We start from the raw sequence: 21,745 nt of genomic DNA on the forward strand, positions 1-21,745 counted from the left end.
CTGAACCTTGTCGCTTAGCAACTCAGTTCTTATTGAAGAGCTGTGCTGCTGGCAGATGATAAACATTAATCATGAATTAATATCTTTGAATTCAAACATTAGGGCGCAGCTGGGCCTCAGACAAAGAGGTGACCTGTTGAAAGAGGGAAGAACCTAAACGAGGTTTTTGGTCAGAAACCCTTCAGGTCGCTTCACATCCTCCGCTATACCAACTTTTTGAAGGTTTTTTTTTTTTTTAACTATCTGGCAAAGGGACGCGCGTAAAACAGCTTTAAGAGAGTTCAGCCTCGCCTGTTATGGTGATACAGATTAAAATAGGGCCCGTAGCGGATTGGATTAGATTTAATGCGCTATTTTATATCGTCTAACGTGTCACATTCTGGGCGCCGTGCCCTCGCTGATGCCGCGCGTCCTAATCACAATTAGCCCACATTTCACCACCAATCGTCTGAAGAAGCCACACCACGCTGCCAGGAGCCACACTTTATATTGACCCTTCCCACGGCGCAGAAAGCGCTTCATACCGCCCGTTACGCACAGCGTGGCACCTCTCCAAATTACGCACCAGTGCGTCACAGCCAAGATAACACTCATTTTTGCCCAAACACTGCATGCTGGGCGTTTTTTTTATTAGTATTGATCTTATTAAGAAGAAGAAGTAGAAGGTAAAAGCTGCAGAGTGCGCGACATCAACCGGCCCTTGTTTCTTTCTTTCTTTCTTTCTTTTTTTTGATGCGTCAAAGTCCTCACACCAGCCGGCTGGACCGTTACCCGCGCGCGCTGTGCGCACCGATCCGGAGTGCGGTGCGCGAGGGGAGGGAATCCCTCCAGTGTCTGACGCCTCTTTTACCAAGGAAACCCACACGCGCGCTCTGACGCAACTGCCCCAATTTAGGAAACGTGCGTCAATGGACCGAAGCAAGTCAGAAAACAGTGAAGTTCACAGCGGACAGCGGCGCGCGGAGAGAGAAATAATCCCCCCGACACCCGCTGTGAGAGCTTTAATCCTGCCCGCGCCGTCCCGTTAGTCCTCCACCGTGCGCCGGGTGTGAAACATGGGCGCGCAGGATCTCCGTTTTTCACCGCCTCATCCACAACAAACCCCTCCCTGGACGAAGTCGCAACGCCAGACGTGACGTCGCCGTTCGTTTTGTGTTGAAAGCGGTTGCACTTCTTCGTAGTGCCATGAAGTGAGTCATCTCTAGGAAGTGTGGTGAAAGAAAAAAAAAGTTCGAAGTGTTCCGCGAACAGCAGAGGGCTGCGATCGAGCACAGAGACGAGGCCACGGAAAATATTCTGCAGAGTAGACAGGTTTTAAAGCCAAGGTGAACGTGCGTGAGTCACTCTGTAACCAAAAGGTTCACTTATCTGGATTTGACCGCTGAAACCTGCGTGACTTTAGGCTCAACTTTACGCACCTGAAAGGATCTGTGAGAGTGCAGCAGGTCCGAGAGCAACTCCAGCACAGTAAGAAATAACCTTTAAAGTCAGAACGACGAATCTGGCAGGAGCTTTAGGTCAGTTTAATGCACTTTGTGGATCTCAGAGGATTTTCTCTGTCGGTGCCTTTTTTAACTGGGAGGATTTTAACAAACCAATCAAAGGGTGCCAGGGCACACACCGTCTGCTGAAATCTTCCTCTTTCCTGGATCATTACCAGGACTACTCCGGGACCTACGACACCTCGTCCCGCGGCAGCAGCAGCACCAGTCCGGCGCAGCCAGAGTCCTTCACGAGCGGCAGCAGCACAATCGGCAGTCCGATCTCTACCTCAAACTACCAGGTAACAAACCCTCAACTGTCTGCCTGTGTCATCGGATTACACCTTTATGGTCCAATTTCGATTGCATCAGTGACTCCACAGTCTGTCGGATGAACTGCGCACAAGTTGGCGCACAAGTATTTATTTATTTATTTTTGGGAAAAAATCTTAAAATTTGCGCGCCGTATCAGCCAACCAGCAAAGACATTTTGTGGAGAAATAATTTGACCAAAACAACTTTTACAGTAAATGTCTCTGTTTCTGCACACGTCGCGCAGACAAAAAAAAGAGACTTTTGCGTCGAATGTGCAAACACGTTGAACTGCGGTGCGGAAAAAAGCGCACTGGTCGGTGCTGATGTCCACTTCACATTTGGTGAAAGTCAAACTTTTCTGTTATGCGGTATCCCGCGGAAATGGAATCGTTTTATTTTATTTTATTTTATTTTTGCAAAAACCGCAAACCCTAAAGAGGAGCGAGGCACCAAACGGTTTGGAAAGCTCTCATGGAGCCGCAGACTGCGCGGCTTTCAAACAGAGGCCGTGGTGCAGTCGTGGAGCTGTTTAGTGGCTTTTTCCTCTTTCTCCCTCGTGCTGCACATGGCACATTCCCTCCAGCGGGACGCGCACGCACAATGTGCGCGTAGAAGCAGAGAGGAAAAACAAAAACAATCCGGTAAATATTCATTGCGTTTTCAAACGTTGGAAACACACCGATCCATTCAATTTCTAATCGATTAGATCAGATCTGATATGTGTAAATTATACAGGCGACGTCTCTTTGGTTATGAATCCGGAAGCGGCGGCGGAGGGGGGGGGGGCGTGGGGGGGTGTTCACTCTCCTCCCAGATTTATGTGGAAAAGCTTCATTACTGTAAACGACTCTAATCACGCCTTGATGCCTGTTGCTCATCACAGCTGGAACATGACCTTTTCCTCGTGTTTACGCCGAGAAACGGTTTTTATCGGCACATTTCACTTTTATTCCAGGTTTCGCTGCGCTGACAGTAAACAGCTCTGGCGAGCTGTCTGGCCTAAGCCGGGCTGCTCCCCCCTCCTCCTTACTGGAACTGACCGCTTTTCACATGTGCTTAACAACTGACTCACCAGATAACAAAGTTCCAAAAGACTGCCGGGATATCCGTCGGAATGTCGGGAATATAACTGGGATATGGGGACGTGCGTAAATTGCGCACACGGCGTCTGGAGTCCAGAGGAATGAAGTAATGCTGCTGGGAATCATTATTCTAGTCAAGTCCACCTTAAAAGCTCTGTGTGTAAAGACTTTATGTGAGTTTTTATTACAGAAGTCAGCGAAACAAAGGAATCCTCACCTTTAGCTCCGTGCGTAAAGTTTAGCGACCTCACAGCCCCAGGCACCGATATCAGGTGTTTCTTTTTTTTTAATTAGAAACTAAAATCTATGTGACGCGCGACAGTGACATTCCAGCAGTTAAACCCGAATTTGTTAAATGTATTTCTAAGGCAACCTGTCTCGGGTCATTAGAAACTTCCATAAAATCTGCAACTCATCAGCAAATAAAGTAATTATTTTTTATAAACACGTAATTTGGTCTATAATATATTAGACTATCACACTTGAGATTTGAAGAGGCCTCAGCCCTTATGCATCATTGATTTTTCCAAAAATATAATAACATTCAGTTTACAAGTTCATAGAACACAATTGTATATTTTGTATCTTGCATGATGATGTTTTTTTTATATATATATATATATATATATATATATATATATATATATATATATATATCTATATAATCAATTTCATTTATATAGCGCCAAATCACAACAAACAGTTGACCCAAGGCGCTTCATATTGCAAGGCAAAGCCATACAATAATCACAGAAAACCCCAACTGTCAAACGACCCCCTGTGAGCAAGCACTTGGCGACAGTTTATATATATCTATATATATATATATACTATATATATATATATATCTACTATATATATATATATATATATATATATATATATATATATATATATATAAATTCTAGTCAGAATAATGAAATGATTCCCAACATTGTTTTGGTTGCTAGATAAGACTCTATTCCTATTCTATTTTAGTCAGTAAAAAGCATCATCATATCCGATTTCAGAAAATGGAACCAGATCGTATTTGTTAGTTTCTTTTGCTAAATTACTTTAAATAATTATTTGCTTCTCAGTGGTCACTACCTAATAATTCTGTTGATCAGTTAACTGACTACAGAGCTTCATGTTTTCTATTTAGGGGCCTGAACATTAATGCATTGGTGAGCTGCAGCTCCTCCTTCCTGCAGTGGTGGCTGTAGACTTTTTATAGATTTGTAGATGGGCAGGAAAAGGGGAAGGAGGGCCACCAAAGTGAGCGCCCCTGTTTACACCATGTGACTGCCAACCCTACAGACACAAATTCTGCAGGAAAAAAGTTTTATCTTCAACCTGTGTATTGTTCTCCTCATCCCGTGTGTGTGTGTGTGGGGGGGGGGGTCTGCAAGATGGTACAGATGGAATGGATCCACCTGGCAAACTTTAAATTGGTTTTTGGTTGCCTACATGTCTTCATAGACACCTTGGGCTTTCCCACATGAATCACAGCATGTGTCACTGTTCCACTCCAGGGGTTAGACACACACACACACACACACACACACACACACACACACACACACACACACACAGTTTGCCTGTGTGGACTGAATCATTACTATGAGCTTGAATTAAGGGGAATGTGTGAATTTGATCAGAGTGGGAGGCTGAGCTGTCAGTAACACGATGCAGGTCTCACAGATAGAACACAGGAATAAGTGGATCTCTTCCTCTTTGCCGTGTTTTCCCAGAAGTACAGGCTGGACATGCCCGGCTCCAACAGTGCCTTCATTCCCACCATTAATGCAATCACTACCAGCCAAGACCTGCAGTGGATGGTGCAGCCGACCGTCATCACCTCCATGTCCAACCCGTACTCCCGCTCCCACCCCTACAGCCATCACCTGACCAACGGCCCGGGGTTGCTGGGTCACCACACGCTGCCTCGACCGGGAGTCATCCGCTCCATTGGGGTCACCAGAGGCGGCCGCAAGAGGGACGAGCAGGTGAGGGTATGATTCCATTTGATTTTCGAAGAAATATCTTTCAGGATGTTTAATCATCACTCTGCTCATCACATGTTGAATGTCTTATGCCTGGCTTCATATCTATCGCATGTGTGTCAGATAACATTTACTTGACGTGTGCTTCCTCCGTATTTGCCTCCAGCTCACCCCGGAGGAAGAGGAGAAGAGGAGGGTGCGGCGTGAGCGAAATAAGCTGGCTGCAGCCAAATGCCGCAACCGCAGACGGGAGCTGACTGAGATGCTGCAAGGGGTGAGTAGAAACCCAACAGCTGCACTCAGACTGTGAAAGCTCTGCAAGTGTCCATCACGCTGTAAACCGTCGCTAGGGAACGCCCGCACCTCCTTTGTGTTTTTGCTGTTGGCGAGGCTCTGCAATAAACAATACGAGTCGCCAAACTTTAAGAGAAGGTTGTGTCTGATCTGGGATAGAAACGCTAAATTTTCTGCATGCATGGAATTTTACTTTGTAAAAACCTCAAATAAGACATTCCACAGCCTGGCTGAGGTATGTGTGCTAATATGTGCTTTTGGGTGTGCATCTGCTTTGTTGAAACAGGCAAAGTGCACGGTGTACAGCACATAATGAGGAACATGAACAGCATTTGTTCATAAATGTGGCAGGGTTCCAGTTTCCACGGGGCGGCACTGAGCTCCCACACCTAAACGTTCAACCTGGAACTACTGGTTTGTGTCTGTCTGTGCTGCTGAGTGCACGGTCTGACTGAAAAGATGACAGCTGATGAAAAGCTCTTTGCGGTGAGGCCGCCTGGCAGACAGCTACAGCATCTAAATGGACTAATTAGTCGAATTACAGTGAGGTTCAGCTCGTCAGACTGGAAAAAAGTAGGAGTGGAATGTGCTGTAGGCAGCTGTCTCTGTGAATGCTGCACTTTTTTTTCCTTTTTTTTTTTTTAATAAAAGAGGCAAATTGCTTGTGTCACAATCTGGTGTGCATGCACACTGCACGGGTGTGCAGTGTGCACGCTCACACGCGAGGCCCCGTCTGTTATCAGGCTTCACAGTGAAGCAGCGTTATTTTGGAAGCGTCTCCTGTTTGACTTGTCCCATCGCTCTGGATCGTTCCGCTCCAGGTTTCTCACAGAGCGCCTTCTCTGTAGTCTGATTTTGAGCCACTTCCTCATGCTTTTGACCGTGAGTCAAAGTTCTCAGACAGCATTCGGCTTATCGTTAAAAGCCTGCCTGTCTACAGCCGGCTTTTCCGTTCTTTTCTTCTCTTCTCTTTATTATTTTTTAGAAGCCCTTTGTTTTATGTGACACATTCATGGCATGTTGTCGAGGTGCAGCTCATATCTCTGCCAGACGCAAACTACACTTTGTGATGATCAAACTCAAATTCAGCCAGAGGCTTTAAGGCATTAACAGCTTTAATGGCTTGTGGCTCATTTTTAGGTTCATGTGTGAATTCCAGTTTTTATCCAAATCTCTGTGCACAAGAACTCTAGCAAGCAAACAGCGCCCTCTCTTGGTTCTGGACAAAAATGATGCCATTACTCAGGAGGTTTTTGTCTGGCTGGTGGGTACAAACTACACCTTGAACAAGTTGGTAGAACTGATTACCGCAAGTTTAGGTACTCAAAATAACACGCCATTTGACATTAATGTTACATATATCTTTTTTCACAACTGTAAGTTGTGTTTGTCAAGAGAAATTGCTGTACTTCTGGCTATCCTTGCGTACGGCAAAAACCTTCTGTGTCCTAAAACTCAATAACCACTAAAGTCTGAGATTAAATTTTCATTCATTTCTGATTATTGACAGTCATATTTATGGTGTTTTATTATACTGAATTACTACCGATCGCTAGAGAAATGAATGTCATAGTTTTCATCATAAAACCTACTGCTTATTCTTAAAGCTATAGTTACACTGAAGTTTTTTTGAGATTTAAGTCCTAAAAAATTATTTTCTATGGCACCAGTATAATTTTATTCCTTAGCATTTAGATAAGTGAGTCATAACAACACTTATCGCCAAACCACCAGCCTTTACTGGTGGTTGGCTCTCACTGCGGTATTGTATCACTTCCTGTTCCGGAGCACAGCGGGTTTTCTCGTATTGTTAGCTGTTTAATCTGCGCAGTTAGATTGATCTAGTATCTAGATTACGATTGTTCCAGTGTAATCTTTACGTGGCCTTAACTAAAGCAATCCTTCTGCTGAATCACCTCTAAATTATTTACACATTATTCACCTTTGCGTGCTTTTAGGAATCCGCTAGCTAGAGTAGCTACTAGCTCTTAGCCGATTAGCATGGCGGCTTCTCCTGTCTCTCCCGCACTTTTCTGCTCTGGGTGTGAAATGTTTCGTTATCCTCGGCCTCCTTTAGCAGTAACGGTACTTTTAATAAGTGTAGCTTATTCGTAGCTTTGGAGGCCAGGCTGGGCGAATTGGAGACTCGGCTCCGCACCGTGGAAAATTCTACAGCTAGCCAGGCCCCTGTAGTCGGTGCGGACAAGGTAGCTTAGCCGCCGTTAGTTCCCCTCTGGCAGATCCCGAGCAGCCGGGAAAGCAGGCCGACTGGGTGACTGTGAGGAGGAAGCGAAGTTCTAAACAGAAGCCCCGTGTACACCGCCAACCCGTTCACATCTCTAACCGTTTTTCCCCACTCAATGACACACCCGCCCGAGGATCAAAACTCTGGTTATTGGCGACTCTGTTTTGCGAAATGTGAAGTTAGCGACACCAGCAACCATAGTCAATTGTCTTCCGGGGGCCAGAGCAGGCAACATTGAAGGAAATTTGAAACTGCTGGCTAAGCTAAGCGTAAATTTGGTAAGATTGTAATTCACGTCGGCAGTAATGACACCCGGTTACGCCAATCGGAGGTCACTAAAATAACATTAAATCGGTGTGTAACTTTGCAAAAAACAATGTCGGACTCTGTAGTTTCTCTGGGCCCCTCCCCAATCAGACCGGGAGTGACATGTTTAGCCGCATGTTCTCCTTGAATTGCTGGCTGGTCTGAGTGGTGTCCAAAAAATGAGGTGGGCTTCATAGATAATTGGCAAAGCTTCTGGGGAAAACCTGGTCTTGTTAGGAGAGACGGCATCCATCCCACTTTGGATGGAGCAGCTCTCATTTCTAGAAATCTAGCCAATTTTCTTTAATCCTCCAAACCGTGACTATCCAGGGTTGGGACCAGGAAGCAGAGTTGTAGTCTTACACACCTCTCTGCAGCTTCTCTCCCCCTGCCATCCCTCATTACCCCATCCCCGTAGAGACGGTGCCTGCTCCCAGACTACCAATAACCAGCAAAAATCTATTTAAGCATAAAAATTCAAAAAGAAAAAATAATATAGCACCTTCAATTGCACCACAGACTAAAACAGTTAAATGTGGTCTATTAAACATTAGGTCTCTCTCTTCTAAGTCCCTGTTGGTAAATGATATAATAATTGATCAACATATTGATTTATTCTGCCTTACAGAAACCTGGTTACAGCAGGATGAATATGTTAGTTTAAATGAGCAACACCCCCGAGTCACACTAACTGTCAGAATGCTCGTAGCACGGGCCAAGGCGGAGGATTAGCAGCAATCTTCCATTCCAGCTTATTAATTAATCAAAAACCCAGACAGAGCTTTAATTCATTTGAAAGCTTGACTCTTAGTCTTGTACATCCAAATTGGAAGTCCCAAAACCAGTTTATTTGTTATCTATCGTCCACCTGGTCGTTACTGTGAGTTTCTCTGTGAATTTTCAGACCTTTTGTCTGACTTAGTGCTTAGCTCAGATAAGATAATTATAGTGGGCGATTTTAACATCCACACAGATGCTGAGAATGACAGCCTCAACACTGCATTTAATCTATTATTAGCCTCTATTGGCTTTGCTCAAAAAGTAAATGAGTCCACCCACCACTTTAATCAATCTTAGATCTTGTTCTGACTTATGGTATGGAAATAGAAGACTTAACAGTATTCCCTGAAAACTCCCTTCTGTCTGATCATTCTTAATAACATTTACATTTACCCTGATGGACTACCCAGCAGTGGGGAATAAGTTTCATTGCACTAGAAGTCTTTCAGAAAGCGCTGTAACTAGGTTTAAGATATGATTCCTTCTTATGTTCTCTAATGCCATATACCAACACAGTGCAGAGTAGCTACCTAAACTCTGTAAGTGAGATAGAGTATCTCGTCAATAGTTTTACATCCTCATTGAGACAACTTTGGATGCTGTAGCTCCTCTAAAAAAGAGAGCTTTAAATCAGAAGTGCCTGACTCCGTGGTATAACTCACAAACTCGTAGCTTAAAGCAGATAACCCATAAGTTGGAGAGGAAATGGCGTCTCACTAACTTAGAAGATCTTCACTTAGCCTGGAAAAAGAGTCTGTTGCTCTATAAAAAAGCCCTCCGTAAAGCTAGGACATCTTTCTACTCTCACTAATTGAAGAAAATAAGAACAACCCCAGGTTTCTTTTCAGCACTGTAGCCAGGCTGACAAAGAGTCAGAGCTCTATTGAGCTGAGTATTCCATAACTTTAAATAGTATGACTTCATGACTTTCTTTGCTAACAAAATTTTAACTATTAGAGAAAAAATTACTCATAACCATCCCAAAGACGTATCGTTATCTTTGGCTGCTTTCAGTGATGCCGGTATTTGGTTAGACTCTTTCTCTGCCGATTGTTCTGTCTGAGTTATTTTCATTAGTTACTTCATCCAAACCATCAACACTGTTTATTAGACCCCATTCCTACCAGGCTGCTCAAGGAAGCCCTACCATTATTTAATGCTTCGATCTTAAATATGATCAATCTATCTTTGTTAGTTGGCTATGTACCACAGGCTTTAAGGTGGCAGTAATTAAACCATTACTTAAAAAGCCATCACTGTGACCCAGCTATCTTAGCTAATTATAGGCCAATCTCCAACCTTCCTTTTCTCTCAAAAATTCTTGAAAGGGTAGCTGTAAAACAGCTAACTGATCATCTGCAGAGGAATGGTCTATTTGAAGGAGTTTCAGTCAGGTTTTAGAATTCATCATAGTACAGAAACAGCATTAGTGAAGGTTACAAATGATCTTCTTATGGCTTCGGACAGTGGACTCATCTCTGTGCTTGTCTGTTGGACCTCAGTGCTGCTTTTGATACTGTTGACCATAAAATTTATTACAGAGATTAGAGCATGTCATAGGTATTAAAGGCACTGCGCTGCGGTGGTTTGAATCAATTTGTCTAATAGATTACAGTTTGTTCATGTAAAATGGGGAATCTTCTTCACAGACTAAGTTAATTATGGAGTTCCACAAGGTTCTGTGCTAGGACCAATTTTATTCACTTTATACATGCTTCCCTTAGGCAGTATTATTAGACGGTATTGCTTAAGTTTTCATTGTTACGCAGATGATACCCAGCTTTATCTATCCATGAAGCCAGAGGACACACACCAATTAGCTAAACTGCAGGATTGTCTTACAGACATAAAGACATGGATGACCTCTAATTTCCCTGCTTTTAAACTCAGATAAAACTGAAGTTATTGTACTTGGCCCCACAAATCTTAGAACATGGTGTCCTAACCAGATCCTTACTCTGGATGGCATACCCTGACCTCTAGTAATACTGTGGAAATCTTGGAGTCATTTTTTGATCAGGATATGTCATTCAAGGCGCATATTAAAACAAATATGTAGGACTGCCTTTTGCATTTACGCAATATCTCTAAAATCAGAAAGGTCTTGTCTCAGAGTGATGCTGAAAAACTAATTCATGCATTTATTTCCTCTAGGCTGGACTATTGTAATTCATTATTATCAGGTTGTCCTAAAAGTTCCCTAAAAAGCCTTCAGTTAATTCAAAATGCTGCAGCTAGAGTACTGACGGGGACTAGCAGGAGAGAGCATATCTCACCCGTGTTGGCCTCTCTTCACTGGCTTCCTGTTAATTCTAGAATAGAATTTAAAATTCTTCTTACTTATAAGGTTTTGAATAATCAGGTCCCATCTTATCTTAGGGACCTCGTAGTACCATATTACCCCATTAGAGCGCTTCGCTCTCAGACTGCAGGCTTACTCGTAGTTCCTAGGGTTTGCGAGAGTAGAATGGGAGGCAGAGCCTTCAGCTTTCAGGCTCCTCTCCTGTGGAACCAGCTCCCAATTCAGATCAGGGAGACAGATACCCTCTCTACTTTTAAGATTAGGCTTAAAACTTTCCTTTTTGCTAAGGCTTATAGTTAGGGCTGGATCAGGTGACCCTGGACCATCCCTTGGTTATGCTGCTTTAGACGTAGACTGTGGGGGGGTTCCCATGATGCACTGTTTCTTTCTCTTTTTGCTTGTATGCATCACTCTGCATTTAATCATTAGTGATCGATCTCTGCCCCCCTCCACAGCATGTCTTTTTCCTGGTTCTCTCCCTCAGCCCCAACCAGTCTTAGCAGAAGACTGCCCCTCCCTGAGCCTGGTTCTGCTGGAGGTTTCTTCCTGTTAAAGGGGAGTTTTTCCTTCCCACTGTAGCCAAGTGCTTGCTCACAGGGGGTCGTTTTGACCGTTGGGGTTTTTCATAATTATTGTATGGCCTTGCCTTACAATATAGAGCGCCTTGGGGCAACTGTCTGTTGTGATCTGGCGCTATATAAAAAAAAAGTTGAAGTTGAAACATGGTGTCTAACCAGATCCTTACTGTGGATGGCATTACCCTGACCTCTAGTAATACTGTGAGAAATCTTGGAGTCATTTTTGATCAGGATATGTCATTCAAAGCGCATATTAAACAAATATGTAGGACTGCTTTTTTGCATTTACGCAATATCTCTAAAATCAGAAAGGTCTTGTCTCAGAGTGATGCTGAAAAACTAATTCATGCATTTTATTTCCTCTAGGCTGGACTATTGTAATTCATTATTATCAGGTTGTCCTAAAAGTTCCCTAAAAAGCCTTCAGTTAATTCAAAATGCTGCAGCTAGAGTACTTGACGGGGACTAGAAGGAGAGAGCATATCTCACCCATATTGGCCTCTCTTCATTGGCTCCTGTTAATTCTAGAATAGAATTTAAAATTCTTCTTCTTACTTATAAGGTTTTGAATAATCAGGTCCCATCTTATCTTAGGGACCTCGTAGTACCATATCACCCCAATAGAGCGCTTCGCTCTCAGACTGCAGGCTTACTTGTAGTTCCTAGGTTTGTAAGAGTAGAATGGGAGGCAGAGCCTTCAGCTTCAGGCTCCTCTCCTGTGGAACCAGCTCCCATTCAGATCAGAGAGACAGACACCCTCTCTACTTTTAAGATTAGGCTTAAAACTTTCCTTTTTTGCTACAGCTTATAGTTAGGGCTGGATCAGGTGACCTGAACCATCCCTTAGTTATGCTGCCATAGACTTAGACTGCTGGGGGGTTCCCATGATGCACTGTTCTTTCTCTTTTTGCTCTGTATGCACCACTCTGCATTTAATCATTAGTGATCGATCTCTGCTCCCCTCCACAGCATGTCCTTTTTCCTGGTTCTCTCCCTCAGCCCCAACCAGTCCCAGCAGAAGACTGCCCCTCCCTGAGCCTGGTTCTGCTGGAGGTTTCTTCCTGTTAAAAGGGAGTTTTTCCTTCCCACTGTAGCCAAGTGCTTGCTCACAGGGGGTCGTTTTGACCGTTGGGGTTTTACATAATTATTGTATGGCCTTGCCTTACAATATAAAGCGCCTTTGGGCAACTGTTTGTTGTGATTTGGCGCTATATAAAAAAATTGATTGATTGATTGATAACATGATGTGGCCAACATGATCAAAATTCATGCTGTCTGCTAGCAATTTAGAATTTCAGCCCTTGAGGGGGCGAAATTCAATGGAACAAATGCTATGACCATTTGGTAGATTTGGAAGTGATTGACTAGAAATCTTATGGATGTTAACCTAAGATGGGTCACAGGTGATCTCAACACATCACACATGCGCACACACGCATGATGTAGTTGGCCTGCATGATGGCAATGAAGAAAAAGAATGTTCACTATGGAATTTCCCCCAGATAAATGTGTCCTCTTCATGAAAAAGAGCTGTAATTTTGCAACAATAAACCTACATTATAATACTTGAATTTTGGTAGAAACTAAATTTTCTCTTTTTTTTTTTTAGAAATTTGAAAGGCCCTGTAGCTTTAAATAATGTTTTTTTTTTTTTTTCTTTTTTCCACCTTACACTAGTGTTTAAGTAGGGGTGAAGGGCTGACAGTCAATATATCAACTCATAATTGTGTCTCATGCCCTTAGGGGCAATTTACTTGTGATTACAACTCACATTGTTTAAGTAACTGTGTATTCTGGAGTATAATTTGCACCTGTTACAAAAATTCCACTTTAAGAGGAAAACACAGACACATTTATTACCTATCAACCAGACAAAACCCTCCTTAGTATGTTGTGTGCAGTTGAGCACCTTGCATGGCAGCACCCTGACACTGCTGTGTGAAGTGGTGAATGTGAGGCATCATTGTAAAGCACTTTGGGCTTCTGATTCAGATGGAAAAACACTATATAAACGCAGTCCATTTACCATATATATCAGTCACACCGTTGTCTGTTTTTCTTCTTCCCGTTTTCTCAGCACTTCAATATTGGATATTTGTGCATTGTTGTGTACTTTTTGTTGTTTGTATTATTTATTGGAGTTTGTTTTGTGCTTTGATTTATGGGGAATCCCTATATAAATAGTCAAAATAATAATTGTTATTAATAACAAACCTGTGATTTTTCAGTCTTAAGTTGCACAGAAGTACAAATCCTAGGATCTGCCAAACTAGTTAAAAAGTCTTATTCTCCAGATAACATGGTAATAGGACTCAACAGTTTTAAGGCAGCACAGTGGCTTAATGGTTAGCACTGTTGCCTCACAGTAAGAAGGTCATAGGATTGATTCCCACCTGTGGCGCTTCATGTTTTCCCCGTGTTTGTGTGGGTTTCCCCTGGTCAGTGTTGCCACAGTTACTTTGAAAAAGTAACTTAGTTACTTTACTGATTACTCAATTGTAAAAGTAACTAAGTTAGATTACTAGTTACTTTTTTAGTTACTTTTCCCAGCTGCCCACAACAACCCTCTGCCACCTCAACATGACAATGATACCTGTTTTGCCAAAACTCACTTTATAGTCACCCTTTCTTGACTTCAATGAAAATAAATACTTGTTTTATAAAAAGTAAAATAAAGATGTCTTTCTTGACCTCATATTTAACTGTTGACAGCACTGTAACAGTAAAACTTGCAATTTCGAGCCTACATTGTTTATAAAGGTAACTATTAAATTCTAACATTTTTCTAACATTTAAATTCTCTCTAAACATTTTACTTGTCGAAATTATTATTATTTTAAGCAATATTAGTTGTAGTAAAAAACGGCTTCAAAAATGCACCTTTAATCTAGGGGTGTTGTGGGGGCACATCCCTGCCCCACGCCCCCATTCCATCTGGATTCGCCCCTGCTTTGGCGTTTGAGCACAAAGAATGGATAACATTTATTTATGCAGAAAACAGGACCAGATTTACAGGTAAGAAAGTTACTAAGTAACGCGTTACCGGCATCACTGCCCCTGGTGCTCCAGTTTCCCCCCCACATCTAAAGACATGCAGGTTTAGGTGGATTGTAAACTTCATAATTGTCCTGGTCTCCCTTGCAAAAGAGATCTTGATCTCAAAGGGACTAACCTGGTTAATTTAAATAAGTACTAAAGCAATACTCAAACAATACTTGTGTCAGTATAAAGTTCTGACAGCCTATTTTTTTAGAGCACAAATAACAACAGCAACAAAAAAGTTATCAGTTTCCACAGATTTTTGAGTTTTGCCAACTTCTTCAGGTTTCTGTCGTAATCAGTCAAATTGTATCGAACCCAGCGAGAAGGTTTGATCTGATCTGGAATAGAAACCATTACGTTTGAGACCAGATCTCCAAGCAGAGGTGGATGTCACACATATTTAAATATTTTCAAAAGAGAAACATTAACACAGATAAATCCTGTTTGTTCATTTCCTGTATTTATGTAGTTTATAAAACTCGGTGGGGAAATGTGTCACCTCTTCTGGAAGAGATCGCATTCGGCGGTGATGGACAAACGAGACATTTCAGAGGAGTGTCCACTGTATGAATGAACAGGTTTTTATTTGATTGGGTGAAAAATGTTGGCCAAGGCTAGAATGAAAGACATAAGATATTTTCTGCAGATCTACAAAAAGATTCAGCCCTAAATCATTAAAAAATATATATTTTTCCTTTGTTTTAAGCTTTGCTACCTGTTGCCTTGTGGAGTCAGAGTTCAGTCTAGTTATCAGAGGAACTTTGGAGCAGCGATTTGTAGTTAGTTTATGACTTGTTTTGGTCACAAAGCAGATATACTTTGATAGATTCTGGTTGAAAGGCCCTGTTGGTCCTGGAGGACCTGATCTGAATATACACACACACACAGTATCAGTCAAACGGGTGATCACTCTGTCTCAGAGAAGTACTTCATATGGCCTCCTGTAACTTTAAAACCAGCCCACTGCATTAAGGAAAAATTGACAGAGAATGCATTGCATTGTCAACATCCGCCTTTTTTGTTGTTTTTGTTGGCACAAACACTTCCTGTAGTGTTAGAACAGTGATAATTTTGGCTGTTAGTCTGCTGTCTTGGAGAAGTGCAATATTTTCATGAATATGATTGTCCCACAGCTAAAAAAAATTCTTGCAATAAATATTATAGTAAGACCATATGGCTGTTCCCTCGTTTTCAGCACAGCAGATCCGAGGTAGATCTGCATGTTGATTTGGCACAGGTTTTACACTGGATGCCCTTCCTGACGAAACTCCACATTACTTGGAGAAATGTGGCAGGGGTGGGGTTTGAACTGGGAACTTCTGCACTGAAACCAAGCGCATTAACCACTTGGTCAACCCCCCCAAAATTAATTTATAATTGCAAATCACTCAAAATTATATTGTTTATATCCAACATACAAACACAAACAAGCAAACAAACTCAATAATGGTGCTAGAAAATGAGAAACTTGTGAAAGTCTCGAGTCTTACAGAATAAAGTTCTGATAACATAATTTTAGAGCACAAAATGCGTGTTTGTTTGTACGGGTATCTCTGGTGTGGGCTCCGAACCAGCAAACAGTGCCACAGAGTCTTCCACGTGATTGACAGCTGTGTGGCAGCATTTCTTCCACAAATGTGAGTTCTTCATCCTTAAGCGCAGGAGCTTTTGTAGTCTTTAAGGAACTTTAACTGACTCGCGGCCTTCATCCACGAATGCTTATTGATTTAAATAAATGAACACAGCCTGTTTCGATATGTTAGTGCTAGCTTTCTTGTTTCACACCGTGGGTTACAAAGGCAGCAGTGCTGAAAATGTGTTTGCCTGCAAACCTTGTAAAATTTAGACAAACACAAGTAGTGCGCCCCCTCTGGCTGTACATAACTCCTAAGTACAACTAGCTGAATTGTGTCTCCTGGTTTTGCTGGCTGTGACCTCTGTCACTGGTGGTCTGACTTCATCCTCATATTTGTCAGTCATCATTTTGTACACCTCTATCATGTCAATGGTTAGACATCAATATCCTGGTGGGTAGATTCAACCTTCTCAACCTTTCTGGGTGGCTCAGCCATGTTCTCGATCTATCATGTAGTCCATCTCGGTCCTTGTGCAACATTATTCTGATGTCTGGTTCATCCTTTATAGGATGAAACAGACGTGACGTTACATTGTTCAACAGGTTGGTCATATAGAGGATGAACAAAAGGGGGCTTAATACACTCCCCTGCAATATGCCACTTTGCACCTCTATTCAAGAAGAGAATACTCCACGCACTGCAGTGCATTTTCTCCTTCTTTTGTGTCTAATTAAGAAAAAAAATCTGATTGAAGGTTATTTCTTCCACCTGTGATTATCTTTGTCCTCACTGTTTTGCAGTTTGTCACAGAACATAACGGAGATATTTCATGTCGGTTTGTGCACAGGAGACTGAAAAGCTGGAAGAGGAGAAGGCCGACCTGCAGAAGGAGATCGAGACCCTGCAGAAGGAAAAAGACAAACTGGAGTTCATGCTGGTTGCACATAATCCTGTATGCAAGCTGCCCATGGAGGATCGCCAGCAGGCTTCAGTGCACCAGCAGCATCAGCAGTGTGCCCCCCTCCCCCTGACCATGCGTGCCAGCATGGGCACTCGCGGCCCACTCAATCAAATCGTCGTGAAGCAGGAGCCGCAGGATGAAGACGAGGTGGGAAAGACCCAACGCACCGTCATTAAGCCCATCTGCCTGGGTGGTGGTGTTGGGATGTACTGCACAGATGGAGACAGCCTGAACACACCAGTAGTGGCGGCGTCTACCCCGGCGTCCACGCCCAACGCCCCAAACCTCATCTTCACCTACCCCAGCATGCTGGAGCCGGAGAGTCCCTCCCCCTCCTCTGAGTCCTGCTCCAAGGCGCACCGGCGCAGCAGCAGCAGCGGAGACCAGTCCTCAGACTCCCTCAATTCCCCCACCCTCCTGGCGCTCTGAGCGAGGACCCCGCTCAGGCCGCAAACAAACACTGTGGCCGCACGCGAGCAAGAGGAGCTGCTGTGCACCCCCCCCCCCCCCCCCGCCTCTCCCCCAGTGTCTTTTAAAAATCCAAAAGCACATTAAAGAGTCCAGACCAAGCTGACCGCACGCATCACCTCCTTCACACAGGGAGACCCACAAGGGCTAAGCCGCTTGTTTCCTCTTGTTCTGCTTCACTGTAAAAAAATTTTGTTTGTAAAGGTGTGTGTGCACTGAACCTGACGAGCGTCGACTCTTTGCCATATTGCAACTCCAGCGCGTCAATTGTGTAAACTTGTTTTGAAGCAAGCGGCGCCAACATCTGCCATCCGCACATTAAGGCATCAGCAGCTAAAGAACACGTTCTTGTTCTAAAAGCCATGTGGACGACACTCGCACTCTGCCAAGAACAACTGAAAAATTCTATAATTAAGAGGTCAGCGTTTTACAAGGATTCCCGAGGAGAGATGCAACTTTTCAACACGTTTTTTCCGATCCCAAAACAATCGGAGCGTGTTTCAGGAACTCAAGCATTTCTGACGTTATTTCTATCTCTTTAACCGTACTTCTGCCCTGTGCCGATACATTTTACGAAGCGTTTTGATGACCAATCATGCTTTTCTGCCTGTAGAAAGCAGAATCCTCAGTGTTGCAAAGGATACGAGCCAATCTGAAATCACTTTGTAGTCAGCCGACACCCGATACCTTCTTTTGTAGTGGCTTGTGTTGGTGTTATTAGTGATTCTGTACTTGAACTCTACAACGTTTATGACCGAAGTGTTCGTGACTTACATCCATCCATCTGTGAAGAACTCTGCAGGACCGAAAGGCCAAAGTGGTGCAGAGGTGTTTGCGTTCATCATGTCACATCAGCAAAGCCGACAAAGCAAGAAGCGAAACAACAACAACAAAAAAGACTATCCTGCAGTTCTTTCTCACATTTTCTTCTCTCGCTCAATAAAGTTTGTGTTCGCCATTGCCTCTCGAGCCAGGTCAGGTTTTAAAAGCCACAAAAACAAATCAACACAACAAAGTTATATGACACATCATCTTGTCATTCATTGTTTTTTGTGTAAGGGAGGCATTTGGGTCAACCTTTTGAAAACCTGCTGCGGTCTTGACTGTCGCAGCTGGTAACGATTGTTTCTACTGTCTTTATGAATCTGTCACTTTTATTAATGATGTGCTGATTTTATGTCTGGATGAATACGATAAAGTTGAGGTACTACTCTGTCGCTGAGTGGCATAAAACAAGGGCCGAACACACAAACGGTGGTGGGCACAGCTAACCAAAAAATTAGCTTCGATAATGCTAACCGCTGCTAACTGGTTAATGCTAAAATGAAAACTGCTAAAACATTTAGCTGAAGCTGTGGTAACCACTAACTTGCAGTGTATAAATTGAGCTTTGACTTTTTTTTTTTTTGCCCTAAAACCCTGAAAAAAATCTGGTTTTAATCAGTCAAAAAGTAAACATGGAGGTTACCTGAAAGCTTTAGCACACCAAGATCAGACGATGAAGAAGAGGTACATTAATAATTGAATGAATAAATGGAATTTAACATAGTTTTTCACAGCACAATAAGAAATATTAAGAAATAAAATACCCTTTGTAAAAAAAAAATGCTCCTGCTCCCCCATCTCTTGGAGGTGACGCTTACCACCTTCACGCGATGTCGATTTAGCTTGCTGCGTTAGCAGAATAGGAACAAACCTATGATTTTTATAGTTTAGACACATTTTTGAAACTTTATTCAAGAAAATGTTCGCTGACAAAGTTAGTGGAAACAAAATTTAATGGACGCTAACTGACCTGCGAAAGCTAATCTGCTCACATGCTGACAAAATGTTAGCTTCGCTAATTAGCTGTGAGCTGATTAGCTAAACTGTGTCCACCATCATACACAAACATAATTTAGCCAAGAGGACTGTGTTTTTACAGCTGGCCTGAGAAGAAGAAAAGGGACACAATGGAAAGAAAGAGCAGTGTTTCTAAAGTTCTATGAAGCACTTGTTTTTGGTGTGTGTGCGTGTATCTTAAAGGGATATAAGGGGTTTTCAGAACAGTGCACTGAGACGGCAGCAATATTGGGAACTGTTTATTTGTTCTCTTCAAACATTCCTGGTGAAGGTTGGGGGTCAACGGGTTCGGTTTGAATCTGTTTCCTTGTTGTGGCTGGAAGACTTTTGTTGTGCTGGATGCAGCAAATAGACTGAAAAATCATTACGAGCTGCTGTTCCCGTCACTGGAAAGTTATTTATCTTCTGATAATGTCGAGTTTAAAGGTCACCGGTTTATGATAAGGATGCCTGTGTGACATCATAAAGAGAGGAAGTGATAACCAAAAAGAACCTTGACATTATTTTGTGTGGATGTTGGCATTTTGTGGAGTGCGTAGATACACACACGGGAAACGTGACTGTGGATCTTCTACTGTAGATGTCGTCTACTGTCTGTCGCCTGGTTTCAACTGCTATCACTTTGTTTCCAGATGCTTTAACTGTTTTAAATAATTCAAAATGAATAAAAACAGCAATATGTATAGCAGTGTTTGTTAATTTAAATCAATAATAATAATAATGATAATAAATGAACATTTTCGAAATGGAGTGGTCCGACTTTCTTTATGGGCACTTACATTAGCAAACAGTAATGCAATAAAGGGACATTAAACTTTTACCAAAACTCAATCACAAGCCTGACATTTCTTAACAAATCATTTTGGCTGATGAGTTTTAAATATCGACAACCACTTATTCACAGATTGTTCACGTCATAACTTTAAAGCAGCGGTAATCACAGCATTTAAATTCAGAAGGGGCAACAGTCTTATGAATCCAGACATAAATAGAGTTATTGATGCCCACACTATGTCATTTCTGTCAAGTACAAATATTTTTCACGAATTGTCCCAGTCATTGACACCACATTTTTAGTTACACTTACTCTCGTAATGAGCGACACCAGCTGGCATCATAAAAAATATTGATTTTATTTTTACAGTAATCCTGCAAAAAGAAAATTGGGCACAAACACAAAATTGGTTAAAAATAAATAAATGACTTAATTTCGGCTACATATTATGTCATATTTGGGTCATTCCATCTCAAGTCACCCCTCAGTTCTATTCTGTCAGTTTGATATGTTATTCCTATTACAAAGTTATGGTGAAATGCCAAATATTAGGTCTGTATCTTGCAAACGTGGATTACTACGCAGCTGGCATGCGAAAGAAAATATAGAGAATGAAAACTTATTACAAGGGTTTAAACCTCGAGATAAAGCTGTTTATCGTGATCGATGTGTAACAGTGTGTTCAGTGGATGCGTATGTTATACCGAACAGTGAATTTAATGACGTTGTAACAAAGTGTCCCGCAGTTTCACAGCATAAGCTTAATATGGCCAGAACCAAGCAGACTGCTCCGTAAATCCACCGGAGGAAAAGGTCAGAGGAAGCAGCTGGCTACCAAAGAAGCCCGGAAGAGCGCTCCAGCTGCCTTCAGTGTGAAGAAACCTCATTGTTACAGGCCTGGCACCGTGGCGCAGAGAGAGATTCACCGCTACCAGAAATCCACTGAGCTGCTGATCCGCAAGCTGCCGACCAGGTCAGCCTCGCTGGCCTCCTGCAGATCATCACAGCAGGGCTCTAAAAGTGGAGGTCAGTCTTAAGTCTTGAGCAGTTTTCTCTCACCAGGCGCTGGAAGGGCAGCTTGCAGTGGTGTTTAACTTTCACTTGTAGATGCAGTGACGAACTGTGTTAACTGACAATATTTTTTCTGAAGTGTTCCTGAGCTCACATGGTAAGATCCTTTACACAATGATGTCAGTTTTTAATGCAGTGCTGCCTGAGAGATCAAAGGTCACGAGCATTCAATGCTGGTTTTCGGCCTTGCCGCTTACGTGTAGAAAGTTCTCCAGATTCTCTGAGTCTTCTGATTATATTATGGACTGTATATGATGAATCCCTAAATTCCTTGCAATTGAACATTGAGAAACATTGTTCTTAAACTGTTGGACTATTTTTTCATGCAGCTGTTCAGAAAAGTGGTGATCCTTGCCCATCTTTGCTTATGAACAGCTGAGACTTTTGGGGATGCTCCTTTTAAACCCAATCATGACACTCACCTGTTTCCAATTTGGTGTTCTTTGAGCATTCTTTGACGTTCCCAGTCTTTTGTTGCCCCGTCCCAGCTTTTTTGAAATGTGTTGCAGGCATCCATTTCAAAATAAGCAAATATTTGCACAAAAACAAAAAAGTCTATCAGTTTGAACATTAAATATCTTGTCTTTGTGGTGTATTCAATTAAATATAGGTTGAAGAGGATTTGCAAATCATTGTACTCT

At 42.5% G+C, this 21,745-nt stretch overlaps 1 protein-coding gene across 2 annotated transcripts; it reads left to right on the plus strand.

Annotated features, from left to right (window-relative positions):
• Positions 1-1,472: 1,472 nt before the first annotated feature.
• Positions 1,473-20,008, plus strand: fosl2 (FOS like 2, AP-1 transcription factor subunit). 2 transcript variants are annotated; one of them, XM_034195209.1, is made up of 4 exons: positions 1,473-1,783; positions 4,612-4,872; positions 5,030-5,137; positions 16,835-20,008. In XM_034195209.1, exons 2-4 carry the CDS (start codon positions 4,627-4,629, stop codon positions 17,375-17,377), a joined length of 897 nt encoding a protein of 298 aa, XP_034051100.1. In that variant the 5' UTR covers positions 1,473-1,783; positions 4,612-4,626; the 3' UTR covers positions 17,378-20,008. The 2 variants fall into 2 exon arrangements, with proteins under 2 accessions (XP_034051100.1, XP_034051101.1); XM_034195210.1 differs by having other exon boundaries at positions 4,612-4,866.
• The last annotated feature ends 1,737 nt before the right edge of the window (positions 20,009-21,745 follow it).

The sequence above is a fragment of the Thalassophryne amazonica genome, chromosome 19, assembly GCF_902500255.1.
Source record: "Thalassophryne amazonica chromosome 19, fThaAma1.1, whole genome shotgun sequence".
NCBI lineage: Eukaryota > Metazoa > Chordata > Actinopteri > Batrachoidiformes > Batrachoididae > Thalassophryne > Thalassophryne amazonica.

Bases quoted from the DNA above. Each gene is read 5' to 3' on its own strand.
- fosl2 (XM_034195209.1), top strand. From the start codon at position 4,627: ATGCCCGGCTCCAACAGTGCCTTCATTCCCACCATTAATGCAATCACT. The intron at 4,873-5,029 runs GTATGATTCCAT...ATTTGCCTCCAG, and splicing joins AGAGGGACGAGCAGGTGAGG to CTCACCCCGGAGGAAGAGGA. The intron at 5,138-16,834 runs GTGAGTAGAAAC...GTTTGTGCACAG, and splicing joins TGACTGAGATGCTGCAAGGG to GAGACTGAAAAGCTGGAAGA.